The sequence below is a fragment of the Galleria mellonella genome, unplaced genomic scaffold (genome assembly GCF_026898425.1).
Source record: "Galleria mellonella isolate WM207_F2 unplaced genomic scaffold, CSIRO_AGI_GalMel_v1 utg33, whole genome shotgun sequence".
Classification (NCBI taxonomy): Eukaryota; Metazoa; Arthropoda; class Insecta; order Lepidoptera; family Pyralidae; genus Galleria; species Galleria mellonella.
The window spans coordinates 1,532,167-1,559,748 of NW_026442079.1; the positions used below are offsets into that span (position 1 = coordinate 1,532,167).

The window sequence follows — 27,582 nt, forward strand, 5'->3', positions numbered from 1 at the left end:
ATTTCTTTACGATTTAAATTTATATATTTTATATATTTATAAATTTAAATTTAAAGAATCCCTTATCTCTTCATTTATTTATAATAATGTTATAATAAATTGATATAGTCTAATTAAATAAGTCTGACAAATAAACTGAACTCATCTAGAAAGATTTGGTTCCCATAATAGAGCCATTAATTTATTGGTGTCATAAAAATATGCGTATTTTTTTAAGGCAAATAAGTTGACGGTCCACCTGATGGAAAGTGGTAACGGTCGCCTATAGACATGAGCAGTACCATGGACATTACAGAGTATACTATTTCGCCCATGATACCTCCCATGCGTGGCCATTCTTGAGGACTCAGGTGTTATACCTCTGTATCCTGTATATTTACTGCCATATCCCATTCTTCAAACCGAAATACAGCGATGCAAACATTATTGCTTCACGGTAGAAACACGAATGAGACAGAGGTGCCCAATCAAACAACTTTTGTACAAAGTCTTCCTCTGGTATATTTTTTCATTATAGTTTAATTCTCAGATGAGTTTAGCTATATTTTTAATTTTTTTATCATATTTATACTTATTTTGAAGTATTAAGGAATATTGCCTTTTTTCATCAAATCAAATTGGAATAAAGTTTTCTATTTTAACAATTAAATGCTTTTGCTTCAACGTTAAACCTTGTTTTCATATTTTGTATAATTATAGGTACACGCAGGGGATTGACGGCACATTCAAACTACACATACAAACTTCACAAGGGGATATTTGTTGAATAATTTTTCATAGATTTTGATGTTTTATTATTAGAGCAAAAAAAGGCAAGACATAATTTACAATATATATAATAAAAAAATAAATAAACACGAAACATCATGACGCAATAATATGTATACAAATAAAAGGTTAAAAAATTAAAATATTTTTATTATGCGTCGATTATGTGTAAAATGGTACGATCAAGGGAAATAATTTTAGGTACATTGCAACTTACTTCCTAATACGTATTGTCTAATATATCTTGCGGTGAACATGTCCCAACATTTCCCTTCCAAGGAGGAAGTCATTATACTAAAGATGAAATAAAAATTAATGTTATTATACTTTTTTATAAAACCTTGGCCTGTGTATTTTGGATTAAGGTTCGAAATTTAAAGTACCTACAGATGACACGTAGAGCCGATTAGCAGGGTTCCTCCTAATTGGCATGTCAAAAGGCAAGTTAAGCTGTCGGCTTCATGTAAAGAGAAATTTCCCCCATTGATCGGCTCTACTGAGCGTGTAGATTATAATCAACTTTACATTGTATTAAAAGTATATAAATATTAAATTGTCTTTTTGTCTTTATGTTTATATTCACTTAGGTATATAACCTATTAACATGTTTTAATAATTTAAAAAATAATAATAAAAAAATATGGTCCATTTATTGAGACATGGAATCATAGCATGACGATCTGTTTGATAATCCGTATTATTTTCTTAACTTTTATTGTTATAGTTCAAAATGACAGTTGAATAAATGTTACTGACCCCAGCAAAAGCTGCTCCGTTCCAACCCAGACGGTCATGGTCACGCTGCGGTGTGTGATTCGGTGGAGCTTTTCTATCAGAGCGAGAGGCTAACCGAGCCTTAGCACGCAATGCAGCGCGGAGCGGCACATTGGCACGGGCCGCCTCAGCTCGTCCATGTTGGCAAAATTCAAGAAGCGCCACTGTTAACGCCAGTGCTAGCCCGCCAACTAGCACATAGAATATCCCCGCTACTTGGCTTAACGTCATCTCTGTGATTGTAGTCTCCTGAAAGATGTTAAGCATATATCTTTAAAATTAATGAACATTACTAATCATATTAAAACAATAATAAACATTCCAAATCGAGCAGTTGGATCATAAAAGATGACGATTTAAAAAAGCTTGTAAACAAATCTGTTAGAATAAAGATTATTCTGATTATTAACCGACTTCAAAAAAGGCGGTTTTATCTTACACTGTATATTTTTTTTATGTATGTCCACAGATTCCTCGATAATTGCAGACTGATTATAAAAATTCTTTTTTTTTTTATTCGAAAGAGTATACTCCGGTGGCTTCATTGTTCCCAAGTCAGGTTCTGATGAAGGGCTCCCCGGGTAAATCGAGGACTACCCTCGAATTTTTAGACACTAATATGCTATTTCATATTTTTTCAAATTTTATTCAGACATTTGCATCTGATAATCATGATCTTAACTTGTTGAGCTTACGGACTACAAGCACGTAGAGTCCGTCATCTAATTTTAAACATTTATTTTTTTGTTTCATATTGTTTATTCCTCGTTTTAAAAATTGTATATAAATATATTTACCATATTATATAAATAAAATTATATTCGTGATCAGAAAGGGAGATTATAATAAGATTTGCTTTGATGAAATCTCCAAAAATAATCTATTTTTATTTGAATCTTTACATTTACCAACTCAAATTGGTATCTCCTAAAAGATAAACCTGGTAAAGCCTAAGATTTAACAATGCACGAGTTTTTACAGTTACACTCACAAACACGCACATGCATATATATATATATATATATATATATATATATATATATATATATATATATATATATATATATATATATTCGAATTTAACCCGGCTGGACAGTGTTCTGAAAACTACGCTGTACCTTCTCACCTAAAATACCTCAAAGTTTGAAGACAAAGGTCTTCAAGCAGTGCGTGTTGGCAGTGGAACCCAAACATTATTCTGTGGGAAAAGGGTTTAATTTCAATGGGGTGGTTAGTCTCCATTGCCATTAATATAACCTATCAGGTTGATCTCCACGCGGTTCTCCCTGGAAACCATTGTGATTAATTTATAGTTGAATTCGTCACGGTGGGCTATCTGACCAGCCTTTTATCCTCACTTATCATCCCTCACTGGTGCCTCGCCAGTGTAGGTATATCAATAGCAGAGGCGGAGTTATCATTTCATTATCATTCATTAAAAAAACATTGTCCTACACAGTTACCCACATAAAAAAGCTTTAAATTACTCAGCGAGTTTTGGAGAGGGTTATGCTCGGAGTATGTTTGTGTGATTGAATTTGAAATGAAAATATACGCAAAAGAGCCCATGTGACCAACATAGCCCGAAGGTTCAGCAAATTGAAATAGCAATGGGTTGGTCTCATAGCTCAAAGAACTGACAATCGATAGATAAGAAAATTTTTGACTAAGGGTTTTATTAGTCCCGTTTGTTCTTCTGCAGACATCCTCCTTTTAGATTCTATCACACAAATACATTCCGAGCATAGCCCTCTCTTTCTCCTCACACTTCGCTGAGTAATTTAAAACTTTTGTATTACATACGGGCAACCGTATAGTTCCATATTTTAGTTCCAGAAACATCACGCACTTGACCTTAAAGACCTTCGTCTTCAGACTTTTAGGTATTTTGTATAAATAACTACAACACGATAATTAATTTTAAAATATATACTTCTTTTACCTCATCTTTGATATCACACTCGGGTTTCTTCGCATTCAACCATTTCCGCCAAAGCTTTCCTATAACACCGTCTTTCTTCAAATCTACTATGGCCAAATTTATTCCTTCTCTGAAAAAAATATATTAATTTTTTAAACTCAAAACATATGTGATTGTATATTTATATACATGATGCATAGTCATAAAATAATTTGTATTAATAAAAATATTCAGGTGTATGTCTGTTTTAATTAATCTTAATGATGAAATTTTATTGAAGTTATCACAGAAACAATTTCTAAAGGAAATTAGTAAGAAATTAAAAATATTTTAATCAATTGATCAATTTTAAAAATCATACTACTATTGGTCATTAAAAGACTGTTATAAAGTCAGGTCAATTATTTTGTTTACATTTTCGTTAAGTTCTATTAAAATAGAATAATAAAGATTTCTTTTTTTTTTAAGAACGTTTAACGATTTTGGATGGTTCGTTTTAATCCATCAGTCTAAGCACTGCGAGGTGTTTGAAATAGATTTCTAATTTTTCTGTAATTTTTTGTGTATATTGCTTTATATATTTATCAAATATTGCAGATTTTATAAATTCGTTATAATATTTCATATGGCAAACTAGTTTCATATAACAAAATATTAAACAATATTATAATACTTTGCGGCGTCTCCTGCACTGGTTTACAACTAACAATCTTATGTTAAACGCTAAAAAAACAAAATGTGTTAATTTCTCTCTGTCTAAAAGTTTTAATACTAATTGCAATATTAAATTAAATGACGAATCTCTCGAATTTATAGAATCTACTGTCTTTCTAGGAATCACACTAGATAATAAAACACAATGGGGTGCACAAATTCAAAGCCTTGCAGCGAAACTAAGTTCAGCAGCTTTTGCCGTGCGTAAAGTTAGACAGTACACTGATACTGATACTGCTAGATTAGTCTATTTTAGTTATTTTCATAGTTTACTCTCTTATGGAATATTACTATGGGGAAAAGCGGCAGATATTAAGAATATATTCATATTACAAAAACGTGCCGTTCGAGCGATCTACTGTATGAAGAGTCGTGACTCATTAAGAGAGAAATTCAAAGAGGCAAATATTCTCACCGTTGCTTCTCAATTTATATATTCAAATATCCTATATGTTCATAAAAATCTTGACTTATTTCCAAAAAACAGCAATATTCATAATATTAATACTAGATTTAAAGACAAACTTGCTGTCCCCAAGTATCGTTTAGAAAAAGTTAATAGGTCTTTTATAGGAATAGGTATAAAAATTTACAATAAGATACCAAAGGATATGTTGGAATTACCCTTAAATAAATTCAAAACATCTGTTAAATCATATTTACTGAGCAAAGCCTATTACTCACTAAACGATTACTTGAATGACGAGTGTGCATGGCAATAGTTGTTCATGCACTGAATTTTCATTTAATGTTAGACATAGACACCTATATAATATACATTGTAAATAAACTGGCTTTAAAAAAAAAGTAATTCAATTGAGTTTCTTGCCAGTTCTTCTCAATTGGATCTATATACCGAACTGGACGGTAGGGAAAAAAATAAAATTATAATGTAAAAATTTGACGTTCATAAGCGGCTAAAATGTCCTACATGAATAAATGATTTTTGAATTTTTGAATTTTTGAATTTTTATAAAAATAAAATGAAACAAAAGATTAAAAAATGCAAACAAATTGCTTTTATTTGTGTATTTAATGAAAATTGTAAATCTTACAAAGACAGCGGAGGTTACATTGTTACTGGTGTACCCAATGTGGTTATACCAGTAACGAAATAACCCGGGCTGTCTTATAAATTTCACAACAAATTTAATTACAAAGAAAATGTAGGAGGGATAGAAACAAATAAGTAGAGTGACTTCCTTATAAAGCTAATTGATTGACAGCAAAAATGAATTGAATGAAGCTAGTGAAGCCATATAAAGTAGATGGTTTATTAAATGAATTGTTATTGGCGTCATAGTATAAATGTAAGAGGCATTTAGGATCATCTTTCTTATGCACTGTTACCATATGGCCCCGGTATAGAATAAGAAACCCTTTTTTTTCCGGTAGATGTCATAAGAGGCGACTAAGGTACTAGGTAGGCAAAATAGCGTCCCTCTTAAAACATCTCTAAAAGTCTAACTGCGTTATCAAGTCGCCTGCCAAGTATGGCAACTACTGGCAAACCTCCACTTATGGGGAAGACTTATGTTCAGCAATGGATAGTTAACGGCTAAAATTAATCTTATATAAAGATGAAATTTCAAAACCAGCCACGTATATAGAGTACTTTATTAAAGACCGTGGAATTAACTATAAGTATTTTAAATAATATTATAATATAATCGATAATTGACCGTGTGGCCCCCGCATAGTATAGATCAAGCCTTCCATTCTCGTGGGTGACGTAAGAGGTGAAGGATAGCCAACAGTGTCCTTCTTAGAACTTCTCTAAACCCTGACTGCGGTTGCTAATCCGCCTGCTAAGCGTGGCAACTACTGGACAAACCTCCAAAGGGGGAGGCTTATGTTCAGCAGTGGATAGTTCAGGGCTGATATGATGATGAAAATCGATAATAAAATGTCGATATTAGTTTATATTACAAATTTAGATGGAAGCGAATCCCAATAATAAGCAACGCAATACGAGACTAACTATTTATTAAAAAGAGAGTGCTACAATAATCTTAAAATATCAAAGTGCTGTCGATACATTATATATCAGATATAAACTTACTTATATATCTCTATTACTTATAAAAAAAAATATACAATTAAATAGAAATGAATAAATGAAAAAATGCTCTCAACTTATTAAAAACTTTAGCAACATTTACGAGTTTAGATGTCAAACTAATAATTTTAGTACTTATTAAACAAAACTAAGAAAAAAATAAAATCCAATCTACTTTTACATTTCAAACTAGTTGACCCAACAGACGTCGTGTTCAAATTTCAATGTGACCTCTTTACTTTGAGGTTGATAGTGTTTTGATCCCTTTACCATATTACTTTGTTGGCATTGGAATCAACCAATAAAATCTCTGCGGGGCACTTTATCCTCGTATATATTACAGAAACATATGCGACCTCTTTTCTACGTTGTGATGTAATTAAAAAGAAAACTTGGAAAAAATAACGAATACAAAAATCAACTGAATTGTGTCGTTATTATCATCATTTATAATTGAGAGTGTATACAAAAAATTGTCTTTTCCCTACTTTCTGGATAACTTTTCCAATTTTTCTTTTCGTAAAAATCTTAATTGGACTATTGCAAACATTTAAAAAATTGTGAAATTATCGTTGACAAATATTTAAATATTATTTATATAGATTTGGTAGTAAAAAGTCTAATTAATACAGTCTGTATAACTTCTTACAAGTTAAAATATTGTATATCTTGAAAATTCGTATTAAAAACAAATACTGCCGATGTTTTCTCTAGAGACTTTTTTAAATGAGTGTCTTTAAAATGGTTTTTTCACTTGATAGTTCTGATACTGTAGGCCAGGATAACTGTTAACTATGCATATTTGCCACTATTGTGGTATAAAAAACAAACTGTAAAATTTTTACCAATACACAATTCTACAAGGAAAAGTGAACATTTCATTTCAGCAATTAAACTTAGAACACTCGACTCTCCGGTGTTATTGTGAATGTTTTTTCGTGGTAAAGGCTTGATTGGATACGGTCGAACGTATGTTTTAAGCCAGTTAACGGAACCAATTCGAATTGTAGAACCGGAGTAGAGACGACGATTTAAATTGGGGATTTGGAAGTTACAATTATTACGTTGAATCTATGTTGTAAAGACGAAAAGTAACAAGAACATACAAATGATGGAAAAAGAGTAGAATAGAGAGAGAGAGAGAGAGAAAATAGTAAAGAACAATTCAACAACGAAAGAAATTTAAAATTATTATTCTTTTAAATAATATTTTATTAATATTAAATAAAGAATAATAAACATTATAAGAATCAAATTATTCTTATTTTAGTATATTCTAGAATTATAATACTAAATTGTTGCATTTTCAATACGCATATAATTTATTTCGTAGGTAATATTCTGAAATCTGCACAGATTGCTTGACATTAGACTTAATTCTGTGACGGAACTGGATTATATCGTTAAATTTTGTAGCGATATCATCGGCGTCGTAAAACCACGTCCGCATCATATAAAATGTAAATTTTTAACTTGTTGTCAAAAATCACGTACATACGTAGGTACTAGTGGGTACCATAAAAATGGGGTGATATAAATTCGAAACGTAGAGCGCCGACTTTCCTGACGGGGCCCATGTAAATTTACGACTTTTCAGTATTCAGCTGGGAATTACCGCATAGAGCGAGATTTCAGCTTGATAGTGGGAGCTGTATAGTGAGAATTTACGTTGGAGTTCATCCTCCGGTATACCTACGTATTACGTCGTGCTCCGCTCTTTTATTTTCAGTCCCGCCCCGTAATAATGGACGCCCGCTAACCGCCGAGCCATTCTATTTTGACTTACCCTTAAGATACCATTAAATGAACAGCTATGGATTGGTTTCCGAGCGGATATTGGTATTTTAGTTCAATTGAGTGACTTATGAGATTTAACGTAGCTATAAAAGTATGAATTTAAATACATTTATAATATGAATTAAATGAATAATGGCTTTTAATAACAATACAATATTTTTAGTATCGTTATATTAACATACATAGACATGAGTAGTCAGGATGAAATAAATTAAGTATAGCTGGCTTTCTATTTATTTCAATTATATGTTTAAATATTTTTTATATCATACAAGCATACAGCCCGTTCGATGGTAAACAATTACTGTAGCCTATGGACTAATTATTTGGACATCCATAGGCTACAGTGATAAATAATACTTTATTACATGCGTATTATTGATCCTGAAGAAATCTTAATACGCCATTTTAAAGAATCACATATATCCTAAGGGAAAACTTCGACAGGAAGCTAATTCTAATTAAGAAACTTTTCTGATACCGCACTATATACAACTATTCGGTTTTTAGCATGTCATGATAAATTTTCTGACAATGGTGAACAGTGCGATAATAGGTGACGATGAGCATCATTGAAAATAATCCTTAGAATACAATCCATTATACAAGCGGTAGAACATACAAAAGGAAGCAAAACCTCACGACTTGATACCGTCTGTGAACTTGAGATGCTTTTTATAAAAATCATTTTAATGAAATGAAAAAAAGTTTTATATTTTCATATTAAATCATTATATAATTCAATAAGAAAATTATAGTACTTGTAAAAATAATAAATATGCGTCAAGCGTTTTTATTTAAATTAATTGTGAATACCCCTTTTTAAAATGATGATAACAAAAGCTTATAATAATATTTAAAATTAAGACACTTGGTATCCTTTGGGAAATCTAGGCCATTAGTATTAAAACCCGTAAATTATCCCTAAAATACGGGATTCGAAAGGGCTCCCAAAAGACTATAAAAGGTGGGCACTTTTCTTTAACCGTCCCTTTGTTAAGGTCGAATAAAAAGGAAAACCTCGTTACGATGCTTGTCAAAAAAGTTTAATAGCATATAATAACCATTTATTTGGTACACTCATTGAAATTACATTTTAATATTACTAAGTAGATTTTTTTATAACCTAGCGCTAGTCTTTATAACTATTAATCGAATTTGAAAAATTCTTTCTTCATTTAATAGCTTATATTTGAGAAAGGTTAAAAACTATTCAAAATTACGATACTGTCATGGATAAAATCACTGTATACAGATAGTTACCAATAAATATTATTAACAGAAAAGTTAAAATTTTAAAAATAATTGATTTCTTGAAATATTTTATGAAAATGTGAACGTGAAATAAATGGACGTATTTTGATTTATAATCTAAGTACGCTAAATTGACTACGTATTGGAAATATGCAGTATTAAAAAAAAGCAATTGCAGGCTCTAATAGTAAATATTTATTATCAAAGTGGTACGTAGTGCGAATCGGTAGTTACGAGCAATATAGTTGGTTCACTGGTCAAAGCATGCATGACGTCATCGTTTGCACCGCCAGCAGTATTGAATAACTAGTATTCATAATTTTTTGTATATAACGGCATATTTTCTAAAAACAAATATGTAGGTAAGCATAGTAACTGTTTGTTTATTTTCAAGACAGAGTATGAGCATAACCGCGCACTGTATAGACAAGATGTCCTTGTCTATAAGCTTATAAATTTTACTTGTAAAACGCTCTTATTTATAAAATTTCCCTAATTTATTAAATGTAAACTATACGAGTCCCAGTTTAATTAGGTATGTTTTTTAGATGTAAATATATTTTTGAGGTTATCCTCAAAAATATAAGTATAAATAGTGCATTTCTAAAATAACAATGGAAGCTTTAATCATAACCAAATATATTGCTGGATCAAATTATATTATATATTTGTATTTGTAACTTATACTAAAATAAATATACTTTTATTTTATTTGTAATAGTCATATAAGAGGATCAACAATAGTTTTTGAGAACATCCTTACCTCAATGGAGACCCTTTCGGCGTCGCAATAGCAAGTTCGGTATGTTTATATTTGCAAACTCTGGAGATTGTATTACATGTCATTTCAGGTCCTTTCTCCATAGAGTAGTAGGCGATAGAACCATCATTGGATACTGTGTCCTTCACTGGATAATTGGATGGTATATACGAGCTCTAAAATAAAATTAATCATTACAAAAAGTACTAACAATAAGAAATTTATTTTAAAAGAATTTAGTGTAAAAACATCAAGCTTTTAAGTAGTTTGGACTGCGCATTGACACGCACACATCTTTTCTACATTAATATACTTTGATATTTATTAGTATAAATAAAATTTATAATTTCTTGTATATTTGGTAGTAACTAGGTCTCTCGACTCACACGATTTGAGAGTGGTTGTCACTATAAAACGATACACAGTTCTGTAGATCATACAATAATTTCCTTGTTAAAACACAATTCGTATTTTATATTATTTATATATAAAAAGCAGTGAGAGCTCAATGGCACCATGCTTGACTACGGTTAGGAGTAGCTAAGAACGAATCTCTGTCTAAACCTTTGCATTTCCCAAATTTACATTCTTTAACGGGCGATAAAAAAATTGTAATCCGGTATAGTACCGATGAAAGCCCATCGTAGCAAATTCTAGAATTTATCAAGAATTCCAGGAGGAATAACGTGGAGGTCGACCTGATGGAGTATATTGCTAGGGGTAGGGGCTGGGGTTGTTAGATCCCCATTATTAATAAACCCTTTACCCTTTAAAATTCATGTTTAAATTATTTAAAAATGATCGTCACTTGCTTCGTACTTTAGAGGGCTCGTAACGCGGTCATCCAGTTAGCTGTGTGAGACGTTTCAGTGCATAACGCAGGTGGCCTAAATAGAAACTTTTGATAGACTAGATAGACCAGAGACTACCATACTTACACGAAAACACTTGTTGGTCAACCGATTTTTTATATACATATTTGTATTACAACTATTTATGTCGGTTTTACTTGCGTTTTAAATTCGCCCCATTAATCGAATCGAAATCGAACACGGCATGCTAGCCGCTATGTTGTTCGTAACACAGCCGTGAACCAAACTAATGAATAAGGGTTCATGTCTAGTTCGAAACTATTCTGGCATATCCGAATTTAAAACATGAATAAAGCCGATATAAATAATTATAATATAGCACGACTTACGATAATTATTACACATATTTATATTTTTATATTATTCTTTTTCATTTTCTTTTAAATATATGTTTTATTTATTTATTTAAACTTCAATGCACATTTATATAAGTAAGTATACATATCAAAGACATAACATCCAATAGCGTTCTCTACTAGTCAACAATGAGGCGACCACAAAATTAAGTAGGCAATAAGTATGTAAAATATACAATTATAATTCTAATGATGATAAATTAGAACAACAGTTCAAAGAAAAAAGGCAGGAAAATACCTATGACTAAAGTAAAAAGTACAATTTAAAAGCAAAAGAAAGGAATAAAAAGAGAAATGAAAGTAAATAAAAAAAATGTTTTTGACACCTATTTTTGTTAGTTCAAATACTTATCTGGCATATCGTTTATTGGCCCACCAGTCACAGTAGTGTTGTTCATATAACAGTTATTAGGACTGTCGGATGTTCCAGGAATGTTTTATATAGGTAAGTCTTTTCTAATTTATCGGACAGGAGATTATTAATTATCTACATCTCAAGCGTTTCTGTTCGCTGTATTTGCGTCTTAATACTCATCAACACTTTGAGTAGGTATTTAAATTCTATTATAATACTCAACAGAATATTCACGAACAAATCTTTTGTAATTTCGCAAACGAATCTTTTTTTTTATTCAGAGTATTCAAATTCGATATTCGATTCGATAAAATTTTCATTTTGGCACGAAATTATTACGACAAAGTTAAGCTGTAGGGCTGCGGTACTTTGATAGAAATTTAAAAATTAAACAAGTAGACGTGCCCATTTCGAAAAAAAAACTAAATGTTACAGTTCACAAGTCCCACCACCGACCAGTAGAGTATTTATTTCATAATTATTTATTCATAATTAGGTTATTTGTCACTGTATAAAGTAACCTTTGTAACAGTAAAATTCTGGGTTAACTTTCGATTTTAAGAATAATATGGCGTTTAATTTTCTCTATATTGAAAATTAGTTTTTTCGCTGCTACTTCATACAAATAGACTTTAAAAGTATGAAAATCAAAGAAATAGATTGATTTTATGTTACACCTTCAGAAATACGACTGTCAACACGGCACCCAACTTGCTGTATTAGTTTTTGCGAGATGTTGGAACAAATGCAATATTTAGACAAAATTTCTAAAAATCATTGTTTTGTTATCTATTGGCTTTATAAAGACCTATATATTAATCATCATCATCATTATCATTTCAGCCATTATCCGTCCATTGCTGGACATAGGCCTCACCCATCATATTATTTGTTTCTAAATAACTCTACTTACAATTTTATTATATGAGCCATTCAAAATTAAGAGGAAATTCGTTGTATGAAGTGGCGACACGGCTTTTTTTATTTTGACTTTACTTTTTTTTAGTATACTTTTTTTATTGAAACTGCTAAGTTGAAAACATTAACCAAGTGGTCAATTTGTCAGTTTTACCTTATTTTGCAGGTAAATAGGGAAAATACTCAGTACAATGGAGAAAGAAGATGCACAAGGAGGCTACTTTATGAACAGGGAAAAGACTAACATATAAGGAAACAAGGTTATTTTTTACTTTAATTACGAATTATCTATAATCAGACTTTTCCTTTTTTAATAATTTTTTTTGTAAAATTAAATGTTTCTTAACTACTAGACACAAAACATTAAATAATTCTCACTTTTTATATCCATAATCAATCAGCCAATTGTTTTATGAATATACATACATATGATGTAAAATAAAAATATATATAAAAATATAAAAGTATATATAAGTATTTTATCATCAATAGGCAATAATAAAATAAAAAAGAAAACAAAAACCTCTCTTTTGAATAACTATGTTGATTTCTCAGTTTTATATTAAGGGCAAGTAGTTCTGTTATAATCTGATCCTATGTGATAAAATAAATATCGGCATCATTAATCTGAAGTTTTTTCAATTTCATCACAGACTTTACAAAATACAACTTGAATTTCAACATTTCGTTCAATACCTGTGCACATTGCAACATAACAATATTCTGTTTTCTATATTGAAGTTTATTTAGCACAAAGTCCTCATTGTATAATGTTTTATCCATATGTTGAGGGCTTTGGATCACCTTTGTGTAGTCTGGTTTTTATGCTTGTAGTAGGCACAGAAAGCTGTACTGTTTCTTAAGGCATCTTTGTGCGTTCATGAGATAAGAATTTTATTAGTTGTTCATCTTCTGAATCACTAGCTTCATATATATCATCAACACACAAACAAGATTTAGGGTATGTTTGTGCATAATCCAAAGTACCCAATTGAAAATGACATCATAACTCAGAGTCACTCAGAGTAGCTGAAACTTTTCCATGGTACTGCTCATGTCTATAGGTGACGGTTACCACTTTCCAGTAGGTGAACCGTCAGCTTGTTTGCCATTCTAAGTTGTATATAAAAAAAAGAAGTTCTGCAATGTGTAGGTCCTTCCCCAGGCAAGCGGTTTCATTTATGAATGAGAGTCCTGCTATGTCCTCCTATCTCTTTTAAGTAGTATTATAACATACGTAGCATAAATATTAGAATAATATCTTTATACTTCATTAAATATAAAAAAAAAATATAAATATTATACTTATATTGCAAAAATGAAAACTTCCATTGATTTTTAACGATTGATAAACTGAAGCTATGTAGGGCATTATTGAATAACATGCACTGACAAGTTACGATAATATAGTATATGTATATATATATATATATATATATATATATATATATATATATATATATATATATATATATATATATATATATATGTATTATTATATATATATTTATTTATTTTGTAAACCATCATGGGTATTCCAATTTATTAGTATGAATTGTACCTATTTAGATTTTAATGGCTTTGTCCTTTTACACACAAAAAATATTTGACTTGATTTACTTAAAGACGGCTAATGTGTCCTCGGAAACACGAAGTGATAATGTAGGTATATTTTTTAAATTAAATAAACCTGATAAACATTACGTAGTAGGGTAGAGACTCGAATTTGGAATTCCTAACCAAAGTCAAATATTGGTTACAGATCTCTTATATTTTTGTTATTTCAATTTATAAATAGAATACATCATAGGATGTGGAAAAATACACATTAGTATGATTGTACTGCAGTCGCTGTTGCATCGGTTCGGTTAACAAACAAGGATTATTTGTTACCTGCAGTTTGTAATATGGCATGTGTTTCTTACTTCTGAATGGGCCAAGCCTGATGGATAGCTGAGAGCCTGAGCCGGTTCTGCTATACGCTCCACTATGAGATATGCTGCCAAATTTGCCGTATAGGAGCAAACCAGGATTAATGCAAAGAACCACCAAACTGTTCCCACTATTCTTCCAGATAAAGACCTGTTTGTGTAAAAACAAAAATTTATATTAAAAATTTGATTGTTTTTACAAATTTCAACTCAAAACACTTCTAAGTCAATTAAAGTTTTATCCCCTTACTCATAAAAACAAAAACTATTACAAACCTATTTTAGTTATTGAACTGTTTTGTCACTTTCTTTGAAATTGAGAATTTAGCATAAAAGACAGAGACAAACAATTTAGATTCAGATTAGACAAATAGCTAAAATGAATTTATGAGATGTTTAACGTTCTTATGAATAAGAACGTTAATTTGGAATCGACAGCAGCTTAATTTACTTTATATTTCATTACACTATAACTACATCTATAAAAATGGAATTTTATTATTACATAAACTTTTCGCTTGTATTATTGCTACAATAAGATGCAACAAATGCTAATGAAAGTGAAATTATGTTTATGATTTTTTTAAAAGTAATGCGTTTATTCTCATTTTTTAAGTAAATAATAACATTTCAATTTTAACTTCTGTGAAATATCAAAAATTCGCTAATAATCAACGACAGTATGAAAAAATATATTTATTTCATACTGAATTACAGTAATAAATTGTATGAAAATACGTATAAAAAAATTGAAATGTGAACTAAAATTGTTGAAATTATCTGAAAATTTAATTTTAGCTAAATATAATTTGAGCAGGAAATACGGGGCGTACTCATTTTTTTTATCCAACGTTACTCCTACACGTCGCCGTCATTTTTTCCGTGAAAGGGGAAGAATATAGATAAGTAATTTTTTTAGAAGTAGTATCTCGCATCGGTAGACATAACAAGGTGATTATCGTACTTCCTTCTTACCCGGTGTTCATTTATTACGTGTATACCAGATACCCGTTTGTCCCGAGCACGCACGATTTAACACATAGAATTTAATTTACAGTTTCATATACACTATGTGATATTGACCATATTACTCAAAATTATGTCGCTTTGGTTACAGGCTTTGTAGATCTTTATTAGTGTAACTTTATTTGTGGAAATCAAGCCCTTTAATATTCTACCATAGATCATTTAGGTACCTTCAGATAGAGTATCTCAATTCTCAAGCCTAATTTAACGAGTAATGGTGTAAACTTTTTTATTACGAGTATTTTCCTTTGTTCATCATCATCATCATCATATTTATACAGAGTTTCATTTTAGTTAATTCGCTAAATAATATGTTTTATTTACACATTTTATATTCCATTATTTGAATCTAGAAACATGTACATGAAGTTTTATTTTGCAAATATGTCCATACAAACGCGCTAAAACAAAAATAAAAATTGCCAATCCTTTTTTAGTATAAGTGTTGGAATTTCCAAAAAAATGTTGAAATAACACGTTTGAAGCAAATTAGACTATTTTATTCACTTTTATACTAATGTTTCTACCCCTTTCTCCTGTTTGGAGTTGAACTTTCAAAAACGAAAAATGCCTATGTATTTATTATTTATGAGTAACTTTAATATTAAATTTTATTCTTCTTACTATAAAAATGACGTACTTCTCATATAAACTCTCAACGAATATTTTATCTCCCTACGGGACAGATTTTCAAAAACGCTAAAATACGTATTTACTTATTTTTAACTAAAAGCTTGTACTATGTGAAATGGCATATTTCTAACTTTGAAAATAACAGAAAAGAATAATTGATCGTCCTTTATTTTGCCTTTTTAGATGGAAAATTTCTAAAAAAACCTTCCATAGTAGATGTTTATATCACAAAATGAATCAACAGCAAAAAGTTTTAAGTTTCTATGTAGTTTCGGCTGTGCGTTGATTACTCAATCAGGACAAACAATTTTATATGTACCTATAGATAACATACACGTACCTTGGTACAACGTCGCTCCCTTGCTGCATAAATGAACCGAGCGAAAACCAAAACGAGTTCCAAATGCTGAACTCGTTGTGTAATATTATCTAGAAAAATAATAAAAATTGAAATTTTTATATTAATTCCTAATTAAAATTAAAAATTAGAAGTATTTATTTTATAAAACTTAAAACTGTCAAACAATTTAGATCTTTCTGGGCTTATTAACCATTGCGTGGTCTTTATGTGGTGTTCCGCCAAGGCTACAAACTTTTAATAGCGAAGATGGGTAAGAAGTGCTATCCGTATATAATATGATAGATATTGTTAAAAGTTTCTTAACTACACATTATATTTTAACTGTAAGGTTAACTGAATAAACTTACGCATATTTTAGTCCATAACGCTCCACAAAATACTCGTATCGATCTGGTTAACCTTACAGTTAAAATATGATAGATAATATTTAAAAAGTGATTTTATATATATATATATATATATATATATATATATATATATATATATATATATATATATTACTATTTTAGTTAGTATAAACTATTTTTGGTATAGTCAGAAGTATGTAAAATTCTTGTTACGTATATAATATGTTATAATAATGTGTGAAAATACCTCATTGGTACTGCTAATTGGATGATCCAAGTGTGTATCTGATATCGAGACAGACCGCCATTCATGTGGGGAAAATCTAGATACAAGAAATAGTACGATGCTGACTGCAAAAAAGCTGAAGAGGACGCATAACTGTAAAGAACATTTTGATAATGAATAATTGTGCTCTTTTTAGTATAGGAATTATTCAAATGGGTTTATTACAAATGAAAAATTTATAAGATAATGAACAAAAAAATACAACCGCATTGAAAAGTTCCTCCTTTATTTGAAGTCATATCCCTAAGATAAGATTTAACAAAATTTCATGAGTAAGTCTGTTTCTTTTTTTCTCCGCAATTAGTACCCAGAATTTATTAATACGAATGAAACCATAGATGCGATAGCTAGTTTTAAATAAAAGCTACGTTAGATAATTGTCAAATATTATGAATCTAGGACAGTATTACAGTTCGGCAACAAAGTGTCATATGCAGTGTAGGAGCATGGTTTTATCGTATATGTTTGGCAACGCTCGAGGCAAGCTACCGTTATTATGAAGTCAGTTGTTATGTAGATGGAGCTCCTAACTTTTACTTACTCTGCCTTTCTACATTCACATGCCTCTATGTTATCACTAGGTTTTTTCTATAACTTCGTGCGAATGGCTTTTATACTTTTGGTACTTATAAATGGTGTATCGACTTTCACGAGCATAACCCATCTAATTTAGTGTAATAGTTTTTGGGTGATGCCGAAATAAACATACAGAAAGATAGGCAAAAATTTTAATATAACTTTGACTTTTATATATACAGCTCTTATATTAAGATCTTTAAATCATATTTTACTAAATAAATCCCAATTATCTACCGGCATCGCCTAGTTACAATTATATATATAATTTTGTTAAGTTACGAGTATATCTGTTTTGGAGAAGAAAAGAATATTGTTATGTTATAATTAGCCGTATCTTGCGGCTTTTCCCACTTAAATTAGTACATGAGGTATGCTTTGTGATAAGTTAAGATACAACCTATCCGTGACCCACATTTCATTCAATTTTGTTCAATACTTTTTCGTGTAACAGTAACAATCACCCATCCATCCATCTATTCATCTATCCTTAAGTTTACGCATTTATAATATTATAAAATATATCTTTTACTGAAATACGTACTTGTAATATTCTAAATATTAATAATGACAAATTTTTTACTACATTTTCTGTAACAGAAAAATAGTTATCTATTGTTATATATATATTTTATATAAGAATGCTTACCCATATTTCTTTAGACAGAGGTCGCAGGAAACTGAACGTGTCAGATAGTTGTTTTGGCATCCTTTTATTCATAATAGGGCTGTCAATTGATAAAAATGGTTCGCTAAAATCCACAAGTTTCTCTCGCTCCGGAGTTATAGACAGTGGTCCCAGTGCAATGTCCGCATCCTAATAAAATAAAGAATACTTAATATGGTAGCCCCATATTTACAACACCATCTTACCATTACTAAGACTATAAAAAATACTAAATCAAGAATAAATACAAAAATATCTTGAAGGAAATAAATACAAAAATGTCCTTTGCTAAAATTAGATTTACCATCAAATTTCTTCGCAAAGTTAAAGTAAACGAGTACGCGACGGCCGGGGTGCTCTAATCCTTTATAACTACAATAATACTGAAACTCAATAAACAAGGACCTTTAGGGGAGCGATTCGGTCGCGACTCCTTGAAAATTGACTGCAAAAAACTATGTACCTATAAACGTGTAACTATAACACGTCCTCTACGTGAATTAATAGAAAATTACGATCTTTAATAACGATTATTAAAAAAGAAACTTTCATAATATAAATTATTCTCTAAAGAAATGTTTTAAGTCGAGAGTAATTTTCTTGGAAGCACCCAAATTACGTTATTTATATTACGTCATAGCCATACGATAAGGGGTTTCGCGGTAACTCAAAGGAAATTATTTCACGAGTATACTTGGTATAGTCAAGAATATTACTTATCTCCTTTTATTCTTACAGGATATCTATATAAATTTCGTAAAAACATCGCTTTCATGTCGCTAAAATGTACGAAATAAAAATAGAAAAAGGTAGCGTCACAATATAATATAATATCAATGTAAAAGGAAAGATATCTAGCAAGTAAATAACAAGACAAAGCCTGCAAAGTAATGCAAAAACGTATGTAACAAAGCCAGTTATTATCAAAAAATACTAGAAGATTATGGCTGAATAAATAAAGTTAGTATCTTGTACGTTCAAGGCAAGATCCTGTTATGTCAGTCAGTAGGAAGTTCCCCTATTGCTCTCTAGCTAGATTAATTCAATGTAGTAACATTAGTTTGCTTTTTTGTTATTTAAAAGATAATTTAGTTTTAAAATTTCTATCAATAGTTACAGTTAATTTTTTTTCCGTCTTGGCAATTTGGTTATATATTTACACGCTTTTGCTTTCAGCTTGCTTTGGTATGATATTAATTCTGTTAAACACACATTCACATTTTGTTAAAAATATTTCAGTTACTCTTTAGACAGTATTAGACATGATAACGTATCATGGTAAAATTCAATCATTCAATTCTTTTGTTATTCTTTGTATATTCGTCCATTTGAGCGACTATCAACGTCGTATCGAACATTATATCAAATGAAATCAAAAATATTTTATTTGAATATTTTTATCACATTGCAAACAAACCGAAATGTATTGTACAATACAAAATAATACTAGGTATTTACTTTGAGGTATACTATTATAAGTTGTCATGCCTGTTGCCATTTCTAAAGTGTTATGCCTCTGTACCCTGTGATTTCAATACCATATCCCACAATTTAAACCGAAACACAGCCATGCAAACACAATTGCTTCGTAGCAGAAACACGAATGGGATAGAGGTAGCCAAGCAGACGATTTTTGTACAAAGTCTCTCTATGGTTCCTATTTCCCTTAGTATGAATATGAAATATTATAAGTGTGAATATAATATGTATTATCATAATATATTGTTTAGTACTGTACAAGTTAGCAAAACTTTTGTTAAAAGTATTAATTGAGAAAACTATAAATAGGTAAATGATAATAAATCCAGTTTGAAATCGAAAATATTAGCCTTGTTGTTATAGCATGTTCTACCAGTGACACTGAACATGTGTCCTGAAGGAATATGAATCAAATAATCACATAGATTATGATCGATATGATTTCAAACTTTGTGTTTATGTTTATCTATGGTATCATATTGAAATTTAACTTTTTTTTACAAAAAACTTAAATCTTTTTATTTCCATACAAAATTTCGTCCCTTACTTAATCCCACTAGGAAGTGAATAAAAAAATTCGTGCAACATTATGGTCTTCTTTTAATGAAAATATAAAATAAAAGACTAATTGATCCCACAATAAGGCAGTCTGCTAGTGTCCAATAATATTACAAATTAAAAAATAATTTATATATTTAATATTCATATATATATAATTATATAGATAAATTAAATTTAGAGTTTGTTTCATTGATAATTTCAATAAAACTTGATTACCTTTTCATTAAGTTATACTGAAACAAATTATCGACAAACTATTCTTTATTACCTTAATATAATGGAAGTACATTTTTACACTAGTTAACTATTGAAATACTATAAAAAATTTCACGTTTATAAATCTATAATTTTAAGTTATGCATTTTATATGAATTAGTTTCAACAGGTTATTACTAGACTCACATGAATTGTATTTTTTAGTGATATAATATGGCAATATACCTAAAATCGTGTACATTTATACTGCAACGCATCAGAGGGAGACTTTGTACAAAAGTCGATTGCTTGGGTACCTCTGTCTCATTCGTGTTTCTACCGTGAAGCAATTGTATTTACATGGCTGTGTTTCGGTTTGAAGGGTGGGATATGGTGTGAATTTACAGGGTACAGAGGAATAACATCTGAGTCTTCAGGAATGGCAACGCATGGGGGGTATCATGGACGAAATAGTATACTCTGTTATGTCCATGGTACTGCTCATGTCTATAGGTACGGTTACCACTTTCCATCATGTGGGCCGTCAGCTTGTTTGCCATTCTAAGTTGTTAAAAAAAAGACATATTTTCTATATTTTAGTTTGTATTATTATAAGTCCTAACTTTCTAGATACCAAGTAACATAAATGGCGTGTTTCTGTGACTTAAAAACACTCATAATATCACTATTCTACATCAGTATACTATGAAAATAACTGTAGAAATCAAATGTCACGGTATCAGTAAAATCTGTAGAACTTAATTTAACAACAAGATTTCGAACTGCATGAGTCTATTGAGTTTTGACGTCAACAGTGATTCCAAGAAAAATAGTAGAATTAATAGAATCAAGGGCTTTGTTATTCAATTTTACAGTAAGACTGGAAATGTGGTTTAGACACGTACTGGCTCAGTACATCTCGTCCGTTAACATAAACTTGCATAAACTGCATTATTTTATCCAGAAGAATAAATCCCTTTATGCAAACTTCAGTATTTGTATAACAGTGGTTAATGGAATGGTTATTTACTGTTTCCACGTCTATTTTGAAATACTAAGTTTCAATGGACAATAAATATAACATATTACTTTTGTATTGTGGATTTACTGCCTGGCTGGCTTTTAAGGTAACAAATTTGGATCAAATCGATGTGTTGTCGGATAGACGTTAAATAATACAACGGTATAGGTGTATTTAACATTTATTCGACATGATTTCAATTTGGTCCTAATTCAAATTCATCAAATATATATTATTTACACTACTGCTACTACTAGCTATATCCCACGGCTCTGCTTGATTTAATCAGTAAATAAAGTAGGCTATGTGCTAAGTTGGAACACGAAATTTTCATTAAATTTATTCCGTAGTTATTGCATCACAAAGTAACATACATCCTTCCTACGATCCTTAAAAACTTTCGCATTTATTATATTAATAGCATATAATAGTTTATTTTTCAAAACATAAATCAATAAAAAAAACACATAAAGTAGGTTCTTTTTTGAGGATATTAGGTAGGTACGTAAATTAAATTTATAATTTAATATTATAAAAAGTATCAAAAGTAGTCTACTAGTTTTTATGCTACACGGCTATGGTGTGGTCACATATCTCTCGCTTTTTTTAAATAATAATATATGGTATTTATTTGAACGGTTTTGAGTTTAGACTTTTACGTGTTAAATTTATATCGTTATTTGACATTACTTTTTTCAATAAAAGTCTTCTTAGATTGCAATATGCGTATCTAAACGTAAGAAGAAACAGCAAAAGTAGCTGAAATAATTTCTAATTACTTTAAAATTGTTATCTTGATGTATAGTTGTTTAGCACACTACGTCATCATTTAATGTTTGCAGGTTCGAACTTCGTAACTTGCACAAAGCAAATTTTGTATTTATACACGCGACCGGTTTCGAAATTCCATCTTCAAACGCATTTTAAATTAAAATAATTTGCAATTAGTACTTATATATTTTTAAGTGCACGTAGCAACAACCTAAACATAAACCACGCAAATTAATTGAAGAAATATAAGAATTAAACAGTAAATATTAAAATTGCCTTAATATTACACGTAATAATATTAATAAAATAATATTAAAAAAAATATTTACTCTTTAATACCAAAATAAAGAACAAAAGAAAGTACTGGCTATATAGCGGAGAACAAATACATTTTATGTTCGCTAGGCGAGCGTTAATCGGTCTACTTCAATATTAAATACAAATGAAAGACTCATTCACATTAGAATAAGCCATTTTCGAACAGGTTGACTAAATTCAATGATATGGATAGGCAACGATAATCCCCGTCTCTCACTCACGGACTATTAAATGTACCCAACTGCCAGCCCCCTTGCCTCTTTGGCCCGTTAATGTAATACGAAAATCCGTTGGAGCTTAATCAGGAAACGGTAAAATCTGATTCAATAAAATTTTATGATTTGCATGTTTAATGATTCTATAAAATTTATTTTGTGAAAGAATCGTCTACCTCTAATTATAATAATTGTGAATATAATGCGTATATGTTTAAATGGCTTAACATACAAAGAAACTTTGATAGATTATTAAATTATTCATTAAAAAATACTGAGTTTACTAAAGAGGTTTCTTTTGTTTGTATTTGTAATAAGTTACTACTTTAGTCTTTGAAGGAAACAATAAAGAGTATTTATCTATCTATAACGTAAAAAGTTATTTATATTTACTCATACTACAACAAAAATAAGCAATTTTCATTTGTTTATTTTTTATGTATTATTTCTTATACACTAATGTATAATAAATGTATATATAATAGTTTTTTTATTAGAAAAAGTATATACTGGTATATGGTTCATTTTCGTTATCCGGTTTTAAATTAATGAATGGTTACAAATATTCAAGTATACTTATATTAATAAGGCTTTTACAAAACCCTTATTCTATAGGAAAGTAATTAAGAAAGAAAATTCTGTAGCACGGCTCAATGAATGCAAATTCAAACAAAAAGTTTCACGCAATAATTAGCTACCGAATAGACTCACTCTGTTGTATGTTATTGTAACATAATTTAAGTAAATTCTTACATATAATGTATACGATGAAAATTAATGTTTTATAAGATAATTAATGAGATTCACTGTATATGTAAGATCACGTACCTTTCTAACAATCTCACCGACTAATTCAGTCAATCCATCCGGGGGGCTTTCGCTCTTGTATTTAGCTTCCTTAGCAACCCGTAGCTCGTCTAAGAACAATCAATTATATGTAAATTATGTTTTGAAAATAGTTTAAGCCTATAGCAACCAGACATAAGAAAATTATGGGCGGTCGAACTGTTAAATATATTGCTTCGCCTTCCAATGGAATATTCAAATTGAGAAATATATATGTTTGTAAAATTCTAGGTATTTTCTGTATAAATACATTTATAATAAAATATATTTTAATATTTCCATTTGTGTACAAATTTTATTAAGTATGAGACTAAATGACGTTTTATAATATTTACAGTGGTATATTTATTATTATTACTATTATCTATAATCTTTACGATATATTATTCCTACTATTAAATTAATAAGACTACGCGTTAGTACTAATATTAGAACTTTCTTCTAATTTATAGTGCTCACATACAAAATATGTGTAAGAATATTGATTGAAGTCATAAATTTTAAATAACCTCATTATTTAAACGATTATATTACCTTTTTAACAAGAATTTTCTTTATTTCAAATACCATTTTCATTCATCATTATATAAAGTTAGTTTAATGGCTAACTAAACTACAAATGCAAAATAATTAATTTACTTACATTTAATACCGAGTTTGCTTGTAATTAATTCTGCAAGGTCCTTACAAAATCCATAATATTCATCTTTTTGACCATACTCTGTTTGTTTCTGCATCATATATGGTTCTTGTAATACAGTTGTTATAATATATGTCTTGTTTGTGTCGTACGAAGCCGGTGATCGTAATTGGACATATTTTGGTTGTACAGGAATCAACCCGTGCATATCAGACCAAGTTGCTACCTACAGTAATGGAATATCTTTAGTAACCTATATATTATTATATAAAATAAACATGTTCAATATTTCAATAAATATATTTATAATAATTAAATAATGTCAACGCACTCACGCACACACATACAAACAATGAAAAACAATTTGTTACATTTTTCACTACAAAATAGGTGGCAGTTTTAATTGTCACAAAATTAATATCATACTAATAAAAAAATAAACTGTTATCGATTGAAAAAAGTAGGAAATTCAGCACTGGCAATAATTGCGTAGAAATCGCGATATATGCTCATTAAAACATTCAAACGAATTTGTAAATAATTTTATCACAAGCCATTAAAAAATGAGAGCCAACACTAAGTTGACAAAGAAGACATTCGTTTAATTAAGGTTGAAATAAAAAAAAAATAACTAGATATATACTACTATCAACCAAAGGTAGTTAGCTAAAATAATTTCATACATGGCTTTTATATATACGTAGAAACCAATAAAAATCAATAATTCCATGAATATTGATGAAAATATATTTTTATAAGAGGGATGTAATTAATTTTGTTCGATAAAATGATTTTCCAATAAAACGAAAACACCTACAGGAAAAACAAAGGTAAAAGCAAATTTTCAAAGTTTCTCTCCAAGTTGCGACCGGAAGAATGGCTCTAAAAGTTGGAATGCATTGATTTATGAACGCTGAAAAATCATTAGTGAGTTGTGAAACAGGAGTAGGGTGAAATAAAGTTAAAATTAACCTTTGTCGAGAATACTTGCTAACGGATGTGCGAAGTTTACCTTTGATTTAATAACATTCTTAAAAAATGGAAATTCTTTGTGGTTAAATTGCTTTTACTCGACGTTTAAAAGATTTTTTCATATAGCCAAGTATGCTCATATTTTTTTTAACAAATATAAAAAAAATATGAGCATCTCTACTGTGGCAACATCACATGCTATAGAAACAGTATTTTGTAAGCTATGGTGTAAAAATCATTGGGTCCTTTTTCGAAATGTTCTCAGTTATTTATATTTATATATAGAGAAGATAATAAAATATTTTTTTTTTTCATAAAAACCTTCAACATAGCACTCTGAACGGTCATTTCGACAACTTGCAATGTAAAATTGAAACGATGTCCCTCTTCATTGAAAGAAATATTTCCAGTCAGCCCTTCTATGTCAGTCTGCAAAAAAATAAAGTATTAAAGAATATTGAATTTTAAACATATACAATTAGTACAAACATTGGAATAACATTTTTGTTTTAGCCGCCTAGGGAATATTTACAAAATATGCCCGTAATAGTGAAACATTTGAAATAAAATATTATATCAACCTAACTAGCTAGTATGATAATTGTACTAGGCAAATATTTGTTCTTCTCTTATTATGGTATACTTAACAATATTAAAAATTGACAATATTTTTTTTTTATTTCTCTTCAAACTGGCATATTCTACAGAATTATACTAGTTATCTAAAATTAAACATAGTTATTGAATAGTTAATACTATTATACACTTTGTGAATGTATATCAGTGTACCTTTTTGATCAACCTAGATATTTTATCGCCATGTTCAAAGGGGACTACCCAACTTTTTCCCGGGTTACAATCGATCACTTTCGTCGAGTTAGCCTGTCCTGCGGCGCGTCTTAAAGCACTTCTAAAAGCATCTGGCTTTTTTCTCCAGAGTCTTCCAAGAGCATCCATTAAGACTTGTACTCCGTCGTACATGAGAGCGGTTTGAGCCTATAGAACAATATAAGAAAGCACTTTAATGTTATACAAATAAGAGCTCATTTAAATCTGTAAAAGTATTGTGCGTACGGTAAAATTGTAAATATCAATTTGTTATTTTAAACGGTTCTGAGAAACAATTTTGCTTACAATGAGAACTAACAAGGTTCCGAAATTTGAATACACTCGCAATTAATATGTATTTTTATATACATTATTGAGGGGACATTTAAAAAAATTCATGTTTTTGTGTGTATTACTCTTTTATTTTATTGTGTTTCCTTATATTGTTTTAAAATTATATTAATAAACATTTGATATTTCTATAAATAAGCAGAATTTTAATGTACATTCATAGATAGTTAAAGTAAAACTTGTAGAAAGTTTTATTTAGGATAATAAAATATTCTCGACGTTTTAGGTCCAGTCACAATAAATAGCCTTCGTAATTTACTCTGCAACATAAGAGAAATTTTGGACTAATTGTACAACAAGGGACAGTTTATGTGTCTTTTCACGCACAAACCGTCTAAAATAGAACACTTGAAACAATAATACAGTGAGCATGAGCAATGCAATAAATGATTCAGACAATATCTCCACATTTATCGTGCACATCACATTCGCGTTAACAACTGTGATGAGTTAACTTTACTTGGAAACAATTCCCCTGCGTACATGCCCCGAAACGAAAAAGGCCTAAGTGTATTTACTCAGAGAAGGGAGATCATATGGAATAATAATTTATGCAGGAGTGCGGTACCCACGGTTTCATTAGAGTGTACGTGAGTTAGTGAAATCTACATAAACGGGTTATTATTCCACGTCAAAATTTTCTTCGTGAGATGCCAATTTTACCACCTCACGCGGTACTTTATTCCCTACGTTAGATTGTCATAAAATTTTACTGATATTATGTAAGGTATAAGATTTATTATTTTTGTTCTTAGTGCGCATATCGGTATTTTCGTGGTGACTGTCGTATAAAAAGAGTCATCAATAGATGTTATCGATAATGAAAATTTACATTTTTGTGGCTTGAACGAAAGACAAACAGTAGCATACACGGGTGGAGAAACGTGAAGAGAATGATATCTATGCCATCTATCGTCGCAAAATACTGGTTATAAATCATGATGTAAAAGGTATCTAACTTGAATTTCTTCCTGTTAACCGTTGATAGCTTGTGATTTTTTTACGAAATG

At 29.8% G+C, this 27,582-nt stretch overlaps 1 protein-coding gene across 2 annotated transcripts in view; it reads right to left on the reverse strand.

Annotated features, from left to right (window-relative positions):
• LOC113520095 (glutamate receptor 1-like) overlaps positions 1–27,582 on the reverse strand; it is a 109,249-nt gene that overhangs the window by 3,960 nt on the left and 77,707 nt on the right. Inside the window, exons 7-18 of one of the 2 annotated variants that reach the window (XM_052896652.1) lie at positions 26,183–26,389; positions 25,715–25,822; positions 24,425–24,647; positions 23,764–23,852; positions 18,358–18,525; positions 17,094–17,225; positions 16,479–16,567; positions 14,474–14,630; positions 10,051–10,223; positions 3,485–3,593; positions 1,525–1,791; positions 986–1,062 (exon numbers count right to left, since the gene is read on the reverse strand). In XM_052896652.1, coding sequence (XP_052752612.1) covers positions 1,003–1,062; positions 1,525–1,791; positions 3,485–3,593; positions 10,051–10,223; positions 14,474–14,630; positions 16,479–16,567; positions 17,094–17,225; positions 18,358–18,525; positions 23,764–23,852; positions 24,425–24,647; positions 25,715–25,822; positions 26,183–26,389 — 1,782 coding nt within the window. In that variant the 3' untranslated portion in view covers positions 986–1,002. The remainder of the gene's footprint in view (positions 1–985; positions 1,063–1,524; positions 1,792–3,484; positions 3,594–10,050; positions 10,224–14,473; positions 14,631–16,478; positions 16,568–17,093; positions 17,226–18,357; positions 18,526–23,763; positions 23,853–24,424; positions 24,648–25,714; positions 25,823–26,182; positions 26,390–27,582) is intronic. The other variant, XM_052896651.1, reaches the window with a different exon arrangement.